Below are 18616 nucleotides of genomic sequence, written 5' to 3'. Positions count from 1 at the left end.
GGGTGTGCCAGTACAGATTTCTGGGCTTACTGCCAAACGCCTGGGGGGCCAGAGCTCCATCGGCCACTAGTTCACTTCCCCCCACCTGTCATGGCCTCAGGCTGCCCAGGCAGACATCTCATTCTGGCCCAAATCACTTCCACTCAGACCTCTCCCTGGCTGTGTTCATCCAGGTCCTCCAGGAAATAGACTGGTAACAGACACACCTGTGAGCAAAGGTAGGGAGGGGCTAGGTGCTTGTCCAGACCCAGAAAGACAGGGAGGGATGCAGCACATACATCTTACACTGCAGTGCGCTCAGGTCACTGTTTATCCAGCGAAGAGTGGCCTGGTTGGGGAGTTCTCACAACCACTGCAGCCCACCCTGGCCCCCGGCATCCCCTAGGAGCATCCCCTCCAGGGTCCCTGGGGCTCATGCCGCCCACTGCAAGTGTGCTCAGGATATGGCTCAGCCCCTTGTGCCACCCACCAAATCCCTCCACAGGTCTGGGAGGACACCTGCAAGTGCCCAAATGCTCCTGTGGCTAGGGTCTTGGGGCGAGAATGTCAGAGCCCTGCATGGGGTCCCCTTGGTGGAGACCCCAGATCTGCCAGCTTCTGTGGGGCCAGGCTGGTGCAGCCTCTGCTACGACTCAGAAATGGACCTACCTCCACCATCAAGAGAGGACCTACCTCCCCATCAAGAGAGGACATCAGTTGTTGTTGTGTTTTTTTTTTTTTTTTGCAGTTTTTAGCCGGGGCTGGGTTTGAAACCACCACCTCTGGCATATGGGGCCACTGTCCTACTCCTTTGAGCCACAGGCGCTGCCCAGGACATCAGTTTTGATCTACCCACTCAGGTGGGTTTGGGACTGACCTCCTGCCATGCGGTTCTCAACAACGATCCAAATCCATCCACACTCATGACTCCCTTGGGGTGGGGAGAGACAAAGGTCCTTAGACTGTCACTCTAGAGGGTAGGGCTAGATGACTCTTTTTGTCTCTAGGAAGACTGACAGCCCAGCCCAGACCTGTCACTAGCCATACCTGTGCGCAATCACCAATCGCCCTCAGGGCCCCACAGGCCTGGGCTAGATTCAAACCCACCAGCTCTGGTGTATATGGCTGGCACCCTAGCCACTTGAGCTACAGGTGTCAAGCCTGTATTTTCTTTTCATCGAAATGAAATTCACACAGCATAAAATGGACCATTTTCAAGTATGCATCTCAGGGGCACGAGATGCAGTGCCACTCTAGTTCCAGAACATGTCGTCACCTTAGGAGACCCCATGCCATACCCTGTCTCACCTCTGTCCCTGTGGTCTGCCTATTCTGAACCTTTCAGCTGAGCAGAATCACATGAAACCTGGCCTGTGGCATCTGGATCTTTCATCCATGCTACCACCTAGGTCAGAGCATCACCCCTTTCTGAAGCTGAGTGATGTCCTTTGTGCAGAGGGACTACAGTCTGTGTCCTCTGCCCATGAGCACTGGGCTACATGGGAATGTGGGTATGCACCTCAAATGGAGTGTGGGACCTGTGGAAACTGCACGAGCAGCCTAGGAAGGCAGCTTGGCGCTTGCGCACCTGACACAGACATGTGTAGGCTGATTTGAAGGGCGGTTGTCAAAATCCACTCTTTTTTCCACAGGTGCTAGCTGGCCCCAGGGAGCACAGTCTTGGCACAGAGTACAGTGAGGGAAGAGGCAAAGGCCTTTCCATGGGGGGCCTGGCTGTTGACAGAGCTGTCTGGGTGTCTGGGGGAGGCTGGGGAGCACCCACAGACATCCTGAAGGGCACAGGAGTTGGGTGGCCTCGGTGCTGTGAGCTGAGGGACATTTCCTCAGAGTACCTGCTATGGATCTGAGGCTCTTCGAGGTGCCCACTGGCCTCTGTACACTACCTGTGAGTCATTCACAGGGTCCTGAAAGGCAGAGGGCTCAGCCTCTTAGTGATCTGGTGTGGCTCCACACACTCTGTCCTTGGGGTTCCTGCCTGGGACTCAGAGAGACCACCCTGCCTATACAAGCTGCTCAACTACCCCTCACCCCTTGCCCCTCTTCTCCTCTCCCTCCCTCTTTCCTGACCCTCCCTCTCCCTCTTCCCCATCCCTCTCCCTCACTTCTGCAGCTGGAGGGTCCTGGCCTGGACAGCAGGTGACTCAGGACCTGTCCCTGGAGGTGTTCTCCAGCCCTGGTCAACAGTCGCCCAGCCAAGCCATGGGCCCTGGTGGGGCTCAGGGTCCTCAGGGCCATGCCCCCACAGTCATGGTGCTGCCCGTAGAGCTGCCCTGTTGACTGCAAGACTCAGACCAACTTGAGGTGACCTCAGATGGGAGCAGAGTATTGTGCCCACCCTAGGGCCTGAGCCCCTCCACAGGGCCTCTGCCAGCCATCCCTGAGCCTGCTTCAGCCCAGGGCCAGGCTCAAGATAGGGCCTCTGGGGGCTGGGGTGTTTCTCGGGCCTCTGTGCTAGTCCTGGCCCCTGAGAGGCTTCTGGAGAGTTGGGGGTCTCAGAGGTAGGGGCAGCGTGGATAGTTGCCTAGAGCCAGGGGCATCCTTGACTGGTCTGAAGGCCTAGCAATGTCATTCACAGAGAAGGGCCCTCTGGTCTGCAGCCAGGGAGCCTGTCACATGGAGGTCAGCAGAAGTGGCCTCTGGTGTTGGGCTGACGGGTTTGGAGATGACTCCAGGCAATTGCTGGGTGGGATGTTCTCTCCATCCCCAAGTCCAATCCTGGAGGCAAGTGAAGAAGAGACACTGGGGTAAAGGTGTCAGGCCTGCCCCCGACAAGGAGCACCTGGGCCCGGCCCACCAGGCGGATCCGAGTGAAGCAGAGTGAGGCTGGCTAGCAGCCACAGCACTTTCTAGGACTCCAGGACAGCATCTGAAGCACTGCTGGTCACTCAGCTGGAGCAGCATCTCCCTCAGGGACAAGCTCACAGGTGTCATGACCTCCAGCCAGGTGGGTCCTGAGCACTGGACTTTTCTCTACCTGCTGATGGCACCATGGCCTCTTTAGGTCCATGGACATTCCTAGTAGTATGGACATATCTCCTGAACTCAGAGACAGGTGTCCGTCCAGCCATGATGATCAACCAGGGCTGTCTGTCCTGTCCATTTCCTCCACATCTCTGTGAAAACCTGGACAGGCACATCCAAGGCCTCCAGGCCCACAGAACAACCTGGGTCATTAGCCTGCTCTGCAACCTGCTAATAGCTATTCCCTAGGACCTGGGGCTTCCTCTGGGTACCCAGAGGAGGGCTGAGGTACCTCCCCCTGGACAAGGCCAGGTGGCCCTGCAGAAGCCACTTGCCTCAGCACTTGTCCCTGCCACAGGTACAGACCTCTGTATGGCCCCTAGCTGCTGGCCTGTGGTCCCTTCCCACTCACTAGGCAGTTCCAGGCCAGCTCACAAAGGCTGAGCTGGCAACACCCTGGAATCTTTCTCAGGCTCAGCAGCTGCCCACCATCCCTCCCCCAGGCACCAGTCACTCTGACCTAGGCTGTCACCTACCTTGTCTGTTTCCCCTGGAGAGTCTGAGTCATGAAGGGGGGCCTTCAGGGCCTGGAAAAGTATGAGAAGTGACAAGGGTCACTATATATGTGTCAGGTAGAAGAGAGGTCATAACAGAGGGAGAGAGACAGAGACACAGAGAAACAGAGAGGGGGAGAGAGAGAAAGACAAGAGAGAAAAGAAGAGACAGAGAAGAGAGACACAGAGAGACAGAGATGGAGGGAGACAGAGACAAAGAGGGAGAAAGAGAGAGAGAGGAAGAGATACAGAGAGATAGAGACAGAGATACACAGGAACAGAGACAGAAGGAGACAGACATAAGGAGAGAGATGCAGAGAGAGATACAGAGAAATACAGACAGAGACAGAGGGGAGAGAAATACAGAGATACAGGGACACAGAGATGGAGAGATATAGATTTACAGAGACAGTAAGGTAGAGAGGGCATGCTCAGATACTGAGAGAGGTCAGGGGAGAATTGGTGGGCCAGAAGAAGGCCTCTGTCTTATGTGTCCAAGCCTGATCCTAACTCTGTGATACTCTGCCAGGCCTGGGCTATGGATTGGATGGGAATGATCCTGAGTGCAGTGCTGAAGCCCAGACCTCTGACGCGGATTGGCCCAGGGGCATCTCCCTGCTGGTGAAGGTTGCTAAGTCTGTAGGGCCTGCTTTGGGCTCAGGAGGTTACCTCTGGGATCCCTGTGAAGAGGTCAGATGTGGAGACATCCCACCAGGTCCATCAGAGGTCAGCAGCAGAAGGACAAGGCACCAGTGGTGCAAAGTGTCCTCTGTCTTCACTAGGCCTAAGCCCCTCTCCTTGTTTGTCCACTCCTGGGTTCTGAGAATAGTTTGGGGGCCAGGCTGAGCAGACACAAACAGAATTTGAATACCTGGAAGCAGGTGATTCCACTCTGTAGGCACCTACCCCAGACCTGCATGTGGCCTGAGGTGGTGACCCCAACTAAAGAGCCAGGTGAGAGGAAAACAGGCTTCACAGATTCTGGAGGGCCAGGGCGCTGACAGAAAGGAGTGTTGGGAGATGCTGACCCCAACAGCTGGTGGTGTCCTGCCTCTTGAACTGGCCAAGAATGGAGTCTATCCCTCCTCCACCCTTGGCCCAGAATGGGGTGTAGGAGGGATGGACAGTGCTGAGGCTTCCCCACTACAGACCTGAGAGGTTGTGGGCTACCTCATATCCTAAAACATAGGTTCCCCGTTGGGAGGTTGTCTCTGCTCCCACCCCCAGGCCCACAAGGCCCACCTGACTGAAGAGGAGGCTCTGATCCCTCACCCCTCTCTGCACCCTGTCTCAGCTGCAGAGGGTCCCCAGCCAGGTCAACAGAGTAGTGGAAACCAGGCGATGGCACTGGAAACTCTGTCTCCACGACCTCCTGAGTTAAGGGTGAACATGGGGAAGACCTGGGGACTGAAGGAGAGAGGAGGGGAGTGGTCTTCCCCAGCTGGGTGAGGGGCAGGAGTGCAGTGGTATGACTCAGCGGGAGGAGATGGTGGCCAGTTAATGCAGTGGCCAGGACAGTCCGCTCCTGGGCCGGTACCTCAAGCAGAGTTTTAACCCTGAGCAACTCTAGGAGTTCCAGGTGAGCCCCCAACCCCTGGGAGGTGATCCCGCTGTTGAGCCGCTAGCCCTTCCCCACAGCCAGCTGACCGGGGCGACTGGCCGCCCCCCCGCCGCCTACTCACCCCCAACCCCGGCCCCGCAGTGACCTTCCAGCATCCGTCCTGGCTCCAGTCTTGCGCAGCCGAGACACCACCTCCTCTGCTGCCTCTGTGAGCCTGCCTCTGCTGCAGCCGCCCAGGCCCCCAACCACCCCAGGGGGCCTTTGTCCCCTAAATTGAAACTCAGCTTGTCTCCTTTTCTCGGTGACTTTATTACACTGAAAGATAGCCCTGGGCCGGTGTGCGGGTCTCATCCTTCGAGGTGCTGGGGGGTGGGGGGGCGGGCTTAGGGTCTGCGGACACCTTTTTCCCACCCTGAGGTGCCCGAAGCAGCTGGAGGCGACTGGGGGCGCAGTTACCGCACACGCCCGGGCCCAGCTGGATGGGGGCGCGGTGACCCCTGCCTCCTTCCGCCCCTGCGGGGCGAGCAAGGACTCTTCTGACTCGCGGTTTTGCACGTGTGGGGCCCAGCGTCCACAAGGCTCTCCGCGGGGCAGAAGGGGCCGGCAGTGGGATTCCAAGTTGAAGGGTGGGCCGGGGGCTCGCGCTGGCTAGGAGAGCGGGCTCCCGGAGGCCCGCAGCGTCGTGCCCGGGGCAGGTTGGGGGAGACGCGCGCGGTCCCGAGGCTCCAGGCCCGCCCCGTTAATGTCCACGGCCCCGCCCCTCAGTGCTCCCCTCCCCCGCCCTCCTCGTCACGCCCGGCGCTGGCGCGGGCTGGGGGCTGGGAGCACCTCCATGTGACGCGCCCTCCCCGCCGTGCCCTTCAGCCGACACCGCAGTTGTCTCCGAGCCACATGGACCCAACCAGCCCGAGCGCTCCCCACCACTGACCGAGCGCCCGGCCCTGGAAAGGTAACCGATGCCTCTGGGCACAGCCTGCTCTTCGGTCTCGTTTTCCCTCTCCCCTCCCCGGCCCCTGTGCCACCTGCTCCTCTTGCGCGGACTGGGTGCCCCTGCGCCCTCTCCCCAACCCTGGTGCTCCTGTGCCCTTCCCTCGCCCCAGTGTCCCTGCGACCCCTCCCTGCCCGCCCTGCTCCAGCTTCCTGGCTCCCGCGCTGAGTCTGTGGCTGGCGCTGTCCACCGGCGCGGTGCTGAAGCGGCCCCGGCGGTCCCGGCCCCGCACCTGCGTCTTTCTTGTTCCTCCCCACCACCAGTCTCCCGGTTTCCTCCCTCGTCCTCTTCTTTCTTTCCTCTCTCCTGGCGCGCTCCCGTGAAGGCCGCTAGGCAGAGCTGGCTCACCCGCAAAGCTAAGGGGTGCGGCGACCGCTGGAACCCTAGCTGGCCAGGGCGTGGGTAAAAGCGCTGGGGTGTCTGTCCTTGTAAGAGCTCCTGGAACACGAGCCTCTCTGCGCTGGGCCCTGACATTCCCCTCCCGCTTATGAGCCAGGGGAGAAGTTTGGAGAGTCTGCTTTGCAGCAAGGACACCCCTCTGCATCAGTGCTCTAAGGGGCACTGCCTGCCTCCCCCCTCCTTCCCCAGTCATGAGGATCTCAGTCCTCTGCAGAGCAAAAAGCTGTAAAACAGTCTTTCCAGGGACCCAGGTTTTCCTGACAGGAGAGACCCCACAAAAGGGGTCCACTGAGACTGCTGTCATTTTACAGAAAGTACCCCTCCAGAGTGCCCACTGCCTGAGAGGAGCCCTGGAGCCTGGAACATCCCACCCAGCAGGCACAGGTGCTGGGTGGTCTGCCCTTCTTTGTTCCCTGCCAACTGAGTCCTTGGGGTTTCTCCACTCTATTTTCTCCACTCCCCCTTTTACTGTGGGCAGAGGGCACTGGGGTCTCCTCAGGGTGAAACCTGGCCCCGGGTATCAGAAGCCCCAGGACCATCCCTGGAGGGCCCCACTCAAAGATCTACCACCTTAAGCCTTCTCCCTGGTCTTGGCCTCTGCAGAACAGAGCAGTCACCTTCAAATGCCCCCTGGGCCCCGCCCCCACGTAACGCAGGCTGGCATGAGACTTCTCTGAATTCCTCTGAGCTATGCCCCCATATGGGGAGCACTCCCCCTGCAGACTGCTGAAGGCTAGCTTCAGAACCCCTGAGGGAGTGTGGAGACCACTTTGCAGGCTGGCTGGGGGCCTTGAGCCTGAGCGTGCTGGTGTGTTGTGGGGATGCCTCCCAACATAGGGCACTCAAGGCACCCTTCTCAGTGGGGGATCCAACCTGCAAAGTATTGGGGCAGGGGACGAATGGTGGTCCCTGCAGACCAGACTGTGGTTCTGGGGAAGGTCAGGAAGGGGTAGGAAGAAGCCCAGGTTTGGTCAGGGTGACTGATGACCATCTTGTTCTCCCCCAAGAGGAGGACCCCTGGCCACACTTGAATGTGAGTTCTGAACCTTGGACGAGTCGCTGAGGAACCTGAGCCACCATCATGGAGTTCGTGATGAAGCAAGCCCTGGGAGGTAGGGAATGGGCATGGGTTTGGGAGGGGCCATGGGGCTGAACCACCTGACAGGCAGGCCCAGCTACTGCTCAGCCTGCACACTACACAGCAGACACACACCCAGCCCCCTGCAGACCCCACACGGCCTTTGTAAACACACTTGCACCCCCTCCAAAGGAGCCCTGGGTCAGAGTGCTACTCTGTGTCTGGCAGCATCCTGATCCAGCATTTGGTGTGGAGGGGATCAGGAAGGACTAGGCAGGTGGGGAGGGTGCGAGGCACACAGGAGGTGCAGGCCTTTGCATCAGGGACCAGGGTAGGGGCGGGCAGGCCTGGGATATTGGTGAGGACCTCATGGGCTTCACCTGGTTGGGCAGCACTGTCCACAGGAGGCAGAAGGAAGAATAGCTGTGTGACCTGCTATCCTCCAAGGAGGCAGTGCAGCCTGTTGTGTGTGCACTTCAGGGGTAGGGCCCCTTCCAACCTGCCAACTGCTATTTGAAGGGAACCCTGTTTTCTCTTGTCCCACAGCCATCTTTGTGGCCCAGAACTGTGAATAGTCATGGACAGTGAGTTTCTGGCCTAGAGGTGGGTGGGCCAATGGGCTCAGGGGCAGGTCCACAGTGGCACAGATGTGTCCCAAAGAACCTAGGCCTGCAGGCCTTGGGACTGTTCTGGGCAGCTCCCCTGGGTCAGCACCAGCTCCCTGAGCACCCAAGAATGGAGCCTACAGCCAGCACCTGACTCTACCATCAGGGTGGCCTCTGTGGGGAGCATCCTGACCTGGTTCTGTGAGCCTGGGAGTGTTTGTCCAGAGTAGGGAGTAGGCTGGGCCATAGTGCCAGGGCCCCAGGCAGATGGAGGCACTCCACCATACCCAGGAGGCGCACACATACCGCTGTCTCTTGGAGGACGTCTGTGCTTTTGCTCAACATAAATTAAATGAAAAGACGTTTGAGCCTGGCCCAGGGCCACAGCCCTGAGACTTCTTGGTCAAGGTTAGGGCTAATTATAATGATTACATCACCAACATGTTTCCGGTACAAGGCAGCATCTTTACCAGGCAGGACCAGGTTCCACCCAGGGCATCCCAGGCTATTACAGACAATTAATTAGGTGGCTAATTCAGGCTCTGAGGTGGGTTTTTAAGAAAACTGAAATATCTGCTTTGTCTGTCTGCATGGCTGAAATTAGCTGGGTAATTGCCAGCCTGAATTCCCTCTTTGTTTCTTGTCAGCCCAAAGTTTCCTTTGCACTGGTGATGGGCAGGCATTGGGGACACCATGGTAGAGGGGGGTAGTTGGTAGGCCTCAGGGTCTCTGCAGTGGAGCATGGCCAAAACCCACCCCCCATTTTGCTTGGTGGAGCTCATGGCTGTGTGAGACCCAGCACTGCTGCCGAAGACTTTGTTCCTGCCCCCATCTCTGCTCCCCACCGGCCAAGTCACTCTTACCATCTCAGAATGAATGTGGGCCAGAGGGGGGCCAGACGAAGACCCTAGCAGGAGTCTTCTGAGAGGAAGACCGAACCTCAGCACAAAGACAGGAAACTGGCAGGAGAAGGGGCAGGAAGGAGGCCAGGGAGAGGGAAATGAGAAACTGGTTGGAGGTAGAGCTGGGAAAGGAAAATGACAGCCCAGAAACAGAGATGGAGAGAGACAGAGAGGCAGTAATGTGCTCAGCAAGGAATATGCAGAGGTGAAAACTGAACAAGTGTGCAGCAGAGTGGGGAGAGGGAGACGGGAGAGAGACAGAGAAAGACAGAGATGACTGAAGTCAAAACAGCAGAAATGTAGCGTCAGGCAGCACACAGACAGCACCCACACATCCGCACGCACACATGTGCACAGGGAAAGACTCACAGAAGCAGGCAAGGAAGGCTTTGGCTGAGGAGCTGCCTCACAGGGGATAGGACTTGCTGTGCTTAGGGCCTTGGGTGATGCTGTTCCTTCAAGCCTCCCTCTTTGCCTGGTAGGACCTTCACATGGCAGTGCAGAGCCTCAGCTGAGACTGGGGAGGAGCCAGGCAGCAGGGCTCTGAGCTGAAGCAATGGCAGTGATGGGCTGGAATTCAGGGACAGCCTGTTCAGGAAGGAGCTCAGGGTGCCAGCTGGGGTGGCCAGGAGTTCTGAGAGTCCAGTGTGGACGCTTGCCCCCTGCCCAGTCTCTGCAGCCTCCCTGAGGGGCCCCAGCTCTGTTGCCTGCTGAACCCCTGCCCCCCACCCCCGCCCCGGTAACCAGGGAGCAGGGTGAGGATCTGGAGGTTCACTACACCAGAAGAGAAGATGCAAGGAACAGCAACCAGGGCTTAGGGCCTGTGGCCTTACCCCAGGACTCTGGGGCAGATCGCCTTTGGACCTGTTCTAGGGCAGGGTGAGTGGCCAGATGGGTGCAGAGGCTCTGGACCTTAACTCTGTCTGTCCTCCCCGTCTGACTTCTCGATTGTGCCCCATTCAGGGCTCAGTCCTTCCTGCTTGGCCTGTGGAAGCCTAGCCAGTCCCCCAGGTTCTCACGTGCTGTGACCCCACCTGGTCCCTGTCCTATCTGCACCCACAACAGCTACCTCAGGGGTCACTCACATAACCTCTGGGTTCCCAGCTGTAGGGTCCAGGGATATAAGCAGGTGGCCAGGTGGGGCCATGGGCCTCACTAGGGCAGGACAGGCAGCCTTCTGGCATCTATATTCCCTCCACTTGCTAGTTCTGCCATGCCAGGGACAGCCCTGCCCTGTGCTAGTAGCTTGGGCCTTGTGGGGCCCTGGGACGGTGAGCTTATCCATCCACCTTCATAGCTGCTGCCTGGACAACCACCCCTGGCCCTACACGCACCTTCTAGCACTTGCCATCATATGCCAGGCCAGGGCCATTATCCCTTTGACTCTGCAGGTGTGTGTTGTGGGCCCACTGTGTGTAGGGACCCCTGGGTGTGGACACAGGCAGGGCAGGGGGTGGAGAGGATACTCTTAGGGCCAAATTGTGCAAGAAAGTGTCCAGCTGTTAGTAAACTCATTCTTCTCACCAAGAGCATGCCCTCAAGGCTTTAGCAGGTTTGGGGCCATCCCCAGATATAAATGGGCCTATGTTAGTGTCCAGCTCTCTAGAGGAAGGAGCTTCAAGGCTCCTACAGAGTGCTGATTGCCCTTGGTGTAGGAAGCTTGTCTGTGGCCTCTTTGTGGCAACGTAGCCTCAACTTGGGCCAGGCACATCTACAGGGATTTGGGGTACAGGGTCCTCAGGGGGTCTCTCTGGGGCCAAGACATGGCATTGTGCCCTGCAGGGAGCATGCATGGTTGTGGGGAGACTGACTGTATCATGCAGAGGTGGCTATGGTAGCTTGAATGACCGGGTCAGTGCTCACTCTCCATTCTCAGTGACACTCCCTGTCCAGAACACACTTGGATCCCAGGGGTGGTGGCTAAGGGTGCAAGAGGGAGGAGAGAGCATGGAGGACTGCATGCAGCAGGGACCACTATGCACATCCTCCCCAGTGCCTGCCCAGCCCAGCCGCCTCACTCTCACCCCCGCTCTGCCCCAACCAAGCAGGCCTTTGTGACTCTGGTGGCTTGGCCAGTGTGGACAGGCCAGTCTGCACCCAACTGAGAGACAGGGTACTGACCTACCTGTGGGGAGGAGGAAACAAATGGGGAAAGGGGGAAGAAAGCACTGTGTAGACATAGTCATGGTTCCAGGGTGAGAAGAGGGCCATTACTGCCCAGGCCAGGATGGACAGTGGAGATGTGTCTCATGAACAAGTCAGGCAGGTAGGCAGGATCCCCCTGTAACAGAGCTTAGGGGGCTGCCTGTGGTCAGAGAACCTCTCCACACCCCTATGGGTGGTATGCTTTGAGCTCTCCATCCCCGAAGGCATGGAGACTGCCAGTGTCCACTTGAGATATGTGGGATGTAGAGGAGAATCTCCCTCTGTAACTAAAGGCCACCAGAGCAAAGAGCCTAGCTGGGGAAGCCCTTCCCTCAAACACACTGTGGCTATTTCCATTGCCTCCCACACCCCCCCCCCCAGATACCAAGTTGGGGTGTAGCCCTCTCCATCTGGGCCCCTTCCTCACTGTACCTTCCAGGACCTTAGGTCAGGACCATGGAGGGCGCCTGGCAGCCAGGGTCCTGTCCTGACTTCAAGTGTTCACCCAGGGGCTATACACCAAGGGCAAGGCCATGTCCTGTCCTGTCCCACCTGCTCCCACTCTCTCTGCTTGTGCCCAGTTTGGAGCTCAGCCAACTCTGCTTGCCGGGACCTCTCCTGTGCTGTGGCAGGTCTAGGCAGTCTGGGATCCTGTCACTTCCTGCTCCACTAGACCCTGGCAAGGCCAGATTCTCTGGACAGTGAAGCTGCAGGCTGAGCTGGGCTGTGGGGGACATAGTGGATCAGAGGGGAAGCTCTCAAATTCTATGTGGGGAAGATGCTCTGGGCTGCAAGGAGCAGAGCTAGAGGGAGAATAGCTTGAATCAGGTGACTCAGTGCCAGGAAGTTGCCCAGCTCAGCAATGCCTCTAGGGACTTGGTGCCATCAGCTTCCACCTTCATCCTCAGTGGCACTTCCATGCTCAGGCTAGTCCTCACAGTCTCAAAGTGGCTGCTTCAACTCTAGCATTACATCCATAGCCAGGGAAGGAAGATGGGGAAGTCCTAAGGGACACTCCATCTGTTTAGCAAATGTCTTTGCAGAATCTCAAGAGGGCTTCCACTAAGGTCCCGTAAGCTAGAAGAGGGAGGTGAGGGCCAAGGCAGGCATGTCACCCTCTAACGGGGGGAGGGCATTGGCAGGAGCTTGCAGGGCTGACTCAAACACAATGTGGAAAGTCTTGATTTTTGAGTGTAGAACCCTAGACAATGAGCCCCAGACCAGTGTCCTTCCTCCCTGCCTCATCCCTTAGAACAGGGGTTGTCCTTGGCAGGTGGCAGCAAACACTTGGTGACAAAATACCAACACTTGTTCAGGAGACTTCACAGATGCCACTCAGCAGAGACAGCTCTTACCCCAACCTCTCCACAGCTGGAAGGACACTTCAGAGAAACTGATTTTCCTCCTGAAAACCCTGTGGGATGGTCCTTTTTTCAGGAGAGACGTACTTGGTTGATTAAGCTCCAATCAATTACAAATGCTTTAGTCCCATCTTGGGGATGAAATAGATATAATACACTTCAGCTGATAAAGTCATTTAGTTTCTTGCCTTTTTGGTTGATGAGAAATTCTGGTTGGGACTAAAGCATGTGTTTGAACAGCCCCTGGGGGACAGGACTCTCTGAAAACATCAGCCACTGCTGGCTGGCTCCGGGAACACTGGAAATTTAATGGTGGGCGTTGAATGGAATGGGGGATGGATGAATACTGCACAGTGCACATCAAGTCCAGAGAATGTGGCCATATAAAACCCAAACCCAACTCTACATAGGAGTCAGACAAGGGGGAACAAAGGTGCTGGTGGCAGCCTGTCCTCCACCATGGTGGGTGGCCAGGGCTTCTGCTCTGGCTAGGTGCAGGGTCCTTCTGAAACTCCTGGCTATTGGTGGACTCAGGACCTGCCCAGAGGAGCCTGTTTCTGCCAGGGAGGATGGACTCTGGTGGGGGCAGAGAAGCCTCGTCTAGCCCAGAGTGTCTCCTGGCCCATCTGTGCTGCAGACCCCACATGGTCTGCTGAGGCCAACATCATCCTTGTTCAGGGACATCTGGGGATGTCTCGAATCTCCTCAATCACAATGAGTGATGCCCCTCTCACTCTCCACAGGGGCCAGGACCACAGGCTTCCTTCTGGTAGGGTGGGCAGGCTGGCAGGGTGGGGTCCACCCCTGTCCCATTCTATCTGTCCTTTAGTAGGTCAGGGTGTGAGTGTGGGCGTGTTGCTCAGACTGAGGCCAGGGGCTCTAGGAGCCTGTGGCTGGATTGGTGCTCCTTAGTCTGAGGCAACAGGTCCTCCTGGCACTGCTGGCCATTCCTGGGCCTCAGTCTGTACCCTAACATTTCCAAGGGAACCAGTGGCCTCGACTTGCGGTACTGGGCTAAGCCTCGGACTTGCTGAGTCACTCACAGGCTCCTCTTCTGGGCCCATGACACCTCAGCCTTGTCCTATCACCAGATGACATGCCCAGGGTAGTAACTGCCACCCCTGCCCCGGGCTGAGGCGGAGGAGTCCAGGGCACACCATTTGTGCAGCAAGCAGGTACCACTGAGTGTCAGGCTAAATGCAGGCTGGCGGCTGTGCCATCTGTCTCCAAGCTTGGCTCTGTTTGGGTTCTCTCATTGGCGTTTTCGTCTCACCTCTGTCTCCATTTGTCCTTCCTAAAAGCCAAGATCAGACACTCCACCTGGAGCCTGGCTCAGCGGGCCAGGACAGCAATTCCACATTCTGACCACGTTTGGCATCTCCAGGGCCCTCCTCAGAGCGGCCCCAGGCAAGTAGATAAAGGTTTACAAAACCACAGAAGGAGTTGACAGGGAGCAAGGAGGTGTCTGGGCTCTTCATCGTGGGTATAAAATTGAAAGACACCTCCAGGGAAGGCAGGGACATGCACTGTGCCTAGCTCATCAAATTTTCTTTTTAAAACCTTCCATAGGGGCCGGGTGCAGTGGCTCACTCCTATAATCCTAGCACTCTGGGAGGCTGAGGCAGGTGGATTGCCTGAGCACATGAGTTAAAGACCAGCCTGAGCTAGAGCGAGACCTCATCTCTAAAAAGAAAAAAAAAAAGGCCAGGTGTTGTGGCAGGTGCCCATAGTCCCATCTACTTGGGAGGCTGAGGGAAGATGATCACTTAAGCCCAGGAGTTTGAGGTTGCTGTAAGCTGTGATGCCAGGGCATTCTACCAAGGGCAACAAAGTGAAACTCTGTCTCAAAAAAAAAAAAAAAAAAAATCCTTTCATAGGGGGCCAGACACAGTAGCTCACACCTGTAATCCCAGAATTCTAGGAGGCCAAGGCAAGAGGGTCGCTTCAGCTTAGGAGTTCAAGATCAGCCTAAGCAAGAGTAAGATCCTGTCTCTACTAAAAAAACAGAGAAACTAGCTGAGTGTGGTGGTGGGCACCTGTAGTTTCAGCTACACAGGAGGCTGAGGCAAGAAGATTGCTTGAGCCCAAGAGTTTGAGGTTGCTGTGAGCTGTGATAACTTCACAGCACTCATATTCAACTTCACAGGCTGGGCAGTACAGCAAGCCTCTGTCTCAAATTAAAAAAAAACAAAAAAACAAAAAAACACCAAAATACTTCCCTGGTGTTTTGGAGCCTGCAATCCCTTTTAAAACATTGTTTAACTCTAATTGCCAGAGGCAAGGATGACACAGCAAGTTGAGCCCTTGCCAGCGTTTTGGGGCTCAGAACTGGTTTATATTCTCCCTGCTTCTTTCCCATATTTTGGTCCTCATCTGTAATCTAGATCTAGAGGGTTAGTGTAACACTCTATTTTCTTAATATACAAAAATATTTTGGTCTTTGCAATCACTTTTATAAGTGATTTTTACAAATATTTATTTTTTGAAACTTGAAAGTGTATTTTTACCTATCATTAAAATAGTGAGTGTTAATTGTAGGGAATTAAAATAATATAGAAATGATACAGAAAATTGAGATGCTGCATTGTTTTAAAGTCACTCATTACTTGATTTTAACATTTTTCAAGTGAATGCCTGTGTTATCTGTTTCCACTGAGTTCTGTTTTGGGAGCCCCCAGATAAGTTGGGGCTCTTGTGCCCTGGCGGGCTATGAAGGGTAGACCAGTGTGCCTTCATGGGGTAGTTATCTTGGTGGATGGCCCATGACCAGGGGGCCCTCACATGGGCAGGTGCCCTCATGACCCTTGTCTGACCCATGTCTAGTTGTACCTGGCTGATCATTGTTCTGCTGCTGGGAGCCTGACCAACATCCTCAGGAAAACTCTGCCTGGGCGACCCCTGGTTCTTCACACAGAAGGTGCAAATTTCAGTGCACATGACAAAAGATGGGCTCAGACACGTGTCCCCTGAAATCCCACTAGGGGGGCATCCTCCATCTGGGTATTGGGAGGCCAGAGTGAAGTGTGTTATTACATAAGGAGACAGGGCAAATGCCAGGAAGGTCTGTTTAAAGGTAGTGATGGGAGCCTGGTCTGCGTTCTCTCTGGCCTGGGTTGCACTCCCTGTATGTCTGGTTTGCTGCTTTCTGCACGCTGAAGACTGCCCTGTGCTGCACATTCACTTGACGGACTCATGGAAAGCCTTGTTGGGAGTCAAGGGGAATAAACATGGAGTGAGCTGGCTTTCATGCCTGGGGATCCCCAAATATCATCCACTTTAGGCCTTTGGTGGGGTGTGATTCCATTTCCCAGAAAGGGACCCGCATAGCTGGTGGTGGGTCTAAGGCGGGCAGTAGCACTATACACCAAGACTGAGAGTATTAAACAATGGAAATTTATTTTTTTTAAGTTATGATGGTTGGGAGTCTGTGATCAAGGAGGCAGGAGGGCTGGTTTCTTCTGAGACCTCTCTCCTTGGCTCCAGGTGTTTTCTCTCTGTATCCTTATGTGGCAGAAGGGGCAAGGGAGCTCCTAGGGGTCCCTCTCATCAAGGCACTGATCTCATTCATGTGGCTCTACCCCAAATTCCCCACTTCCTGATACCATTGCTTTGGGGTGGTAGAACTGCAACATAAATTTTTTTTTTTTTTTTGGGTAACAGTCTCAAGCTGTTGCCCTGGGTAGAGTGCTGTGGCATCACAGCTCACAGCAACTTCTAATTCTTGGGCTAAGTGATTCTCTTGCCTCAGCCTCCCAAGTAGTTGGGACTACAGGCCCCTGTCACAACGCCAGGCTATTTTTTTTTTTTAGACAGAGCCTCAATCTGTCCCCCTGGGTAGAGTGCTATGACATCACAGCTCACAGCAACCTCCAACTCCTGGGCTTAAGTGATTCTCCTGCTTCTGCCTCCCAAGTAGCTGGGCCCACGGGCGCCCACCACAACTCCCAGCTATTTTTTGGTTGCAGCCGTCTTTGTTGTTTGGCGGGCCTGGGCTGGATTCGAACCCACCACCTTAGGTGTATGTGGCTAGCGCCTTAGCCACTTGAGTCACAGGTGCCGAGCCAACACCTGGCTATTTTTTTGTTGCAGTTGTCATTGTTGTTTTAGCAGGCCCAGGCCAAGTGTGAACCCACCAGCCTCTGTGTATGTGGTCAGCGCCCTACCCACTGAGCTATGGGAGCTGCCTCCAACATGAATTTTGAGGGGACATTTGGGTCTATAGCAGCATTACACTTCCAGGTTTTTGGTTCTTATAAACAATGTTGTAATGAATATCCCTGCACTTAAAATATGTATTGAGTTCTTGGTATAAGCAGGCACTCCACCAAGTGTCCTCAAACTATGGTCTGTGGGCCACATGCAGCCCACCTAGGACATTTATCTGGCCCGCCAGGTGTTTTTGCTGCTGCTGCCTGTCCTGCTTAGCAGCTGACTCATCCGGGAGCCCGCAGTTGAGCCCTCCAACGGTTTGGAGGGACAGTGAACTGGCCCCCTGTTTAAAACGTTTGAGGACCCCTGCTATACACAGATGGTCTCTGACTTGACAGGCATACATTTGAGTGTGGGATACAGTAATAAATAGGTAACCTTGCAGATGCCTCTAATAAAAGATAAACAGGTAAATAAGCTCTCTACCTCAAGGTGGGGATTAGTGCCACTCAGGAAACGGAGCAGGTGAGGTCTGTTCTGTGAGGTAGGGCTAGAAGGCCATGGCTAGGGTCTTCCAGGAAGCTGCTACATTCTTGTTGACACATCCAAGAGATGGACTCTGGCCAAAGGCTGTGCACAGCTGAAACTCCTCTGATACATGTTTCCAAGCTGCTTCCCCATAGCACAACATATAGCACAGATCACACCCCAAACACGGGTTTGTCAAATGATTGCTGATCTAATGCGGAAAATTCATTTCGTTTTTAGTTACACCTTTTGAGTAAGAGTGTGATTCAACAACTTTCATACACTCAAATTTTTTTTCGAATAACTGGTATTAATTGCCATTCATGTCTATTTATGATGTATACACTTAGGTGAGTTTCCTATTATTTACTAGTAGCTTTCCTGTGTGTTACTTGCCACTTAACTTTACGATGCTCTGTACTGTCTTTGCTGCATGTATGTGTAGGGTCAGACCGTCAGGGCCTTTCTTCTTATTGATGTTCTTCCTGCTTCTTTACTGTGCCTGGGGATTTCTGACTAGATGCTAGGTGTTGTGGGTTTCCCCATGCTGGGTGCTGGCCATCTTTGTTCTCCCTGTTCAAGGCAGAATGAGGTGGTGGGAGGAGGGCAGGGCATAGGGTCACAGCAGCATTAAGCCCCTTTCCTGTGTGTTACTCGCCACTTAACTTTACGATGCTTTGTGCTGTCTTTGCTGCATGTGTGTGTAGGGTCAAACCGTCAAGGCCTTTCTCCTTATTGATGTTCTTCCTGCTTCTTTACCATGCCTGGGGATTTCTGACTGGCAGAAAAGAAATTTAACATCGTAAAGTTAAATGGCAAGAATGAGATGCTTTCAGCCAGGCTCTGCCCTGCACACCCCTTCTGTACCCATAAGCATGGGAAACAGCTACATAGTCCATGGGGGAAGAAGGCAGGGAAGTGCTGGGGCGGCAAGCAGCAGCCAGGGCTTGATTCATGACTATGGGCTGTGCTTATGGACAGCAATGATTGGCAGGATTGTCCTGACTCTGAGCCATTCCTTTTTCCCAGAGGGTTCTCCAAGAAGTGCCAGGCAGCCCCTCTCTGGTTTAGCTTCTCTGGCTAGCACTGTGTACTAACCCTCAGACTGCAGCCTGGCTGCTCTCATGCTCACTCTTACTTGCTCTCCATATCTTGGCCAATTTTTGGCATTGCTCTTATGTTAATTTCATAAAAATAACCCAGAGGATTTCCTTCTTTATTCCAAGAACATTTTAAATATCATTTGAATTATCTTGTTTCTTGAATGTTAAAAAGAATCCATCTGTGTGAATTCTTAGAGATCTGTTTTCCACATTTTGTAAAGTACATCTACTTCATTCAAATTATCAACTATGTTAGGATAGAGTGAGTATACTATATATATA

General features: G+C 54.8%; 1 protein-coding gene across 1 annotated transcript in view; it reads left to right on the top strand.

Annotated features, from left to right (window-relative positions):
* The first annotated feature begins 7479 nt into the window (after positions 1-7479).
* The window catches only part of CPLX1 (complexin 1), a 23237-nt gene continuing 12100 nt past the window's right edge, over positions 7480-18616 (top strand). The window contains exon 1 of the mRNA XM_003801110.2: positions 7480-7575. Coding sequence (XP_003801158.2) covers positions 7545-7575 — 31 coding nt within the window. The 5' untranslated portion in view covers positions 7480-7544. The remainder of the gene's footprint in view (positions 7576-18616) is intronic.

Source organism: Otolemur garnettii, unplaced genomic scaffold (genome assembly GCF_000181295.1).
Source record: "Otolemur garnettii isolate 467f Iridium unplaced genomic scaffold, OtoGar3 scaffold00198, whole genome shotgun sequence".
NCBI classification, from domain to species: Eukaryota; Metazoa; Chordata; class Mammalia; order Primates; family Galagidae; genus Otolemur; species Otolemur garnettii.
The sequence above is the reverse complement of the archived record's forward strand: the minus strand, read 5'-3'. Positions and strand labels throughout refer to the sequence as shown.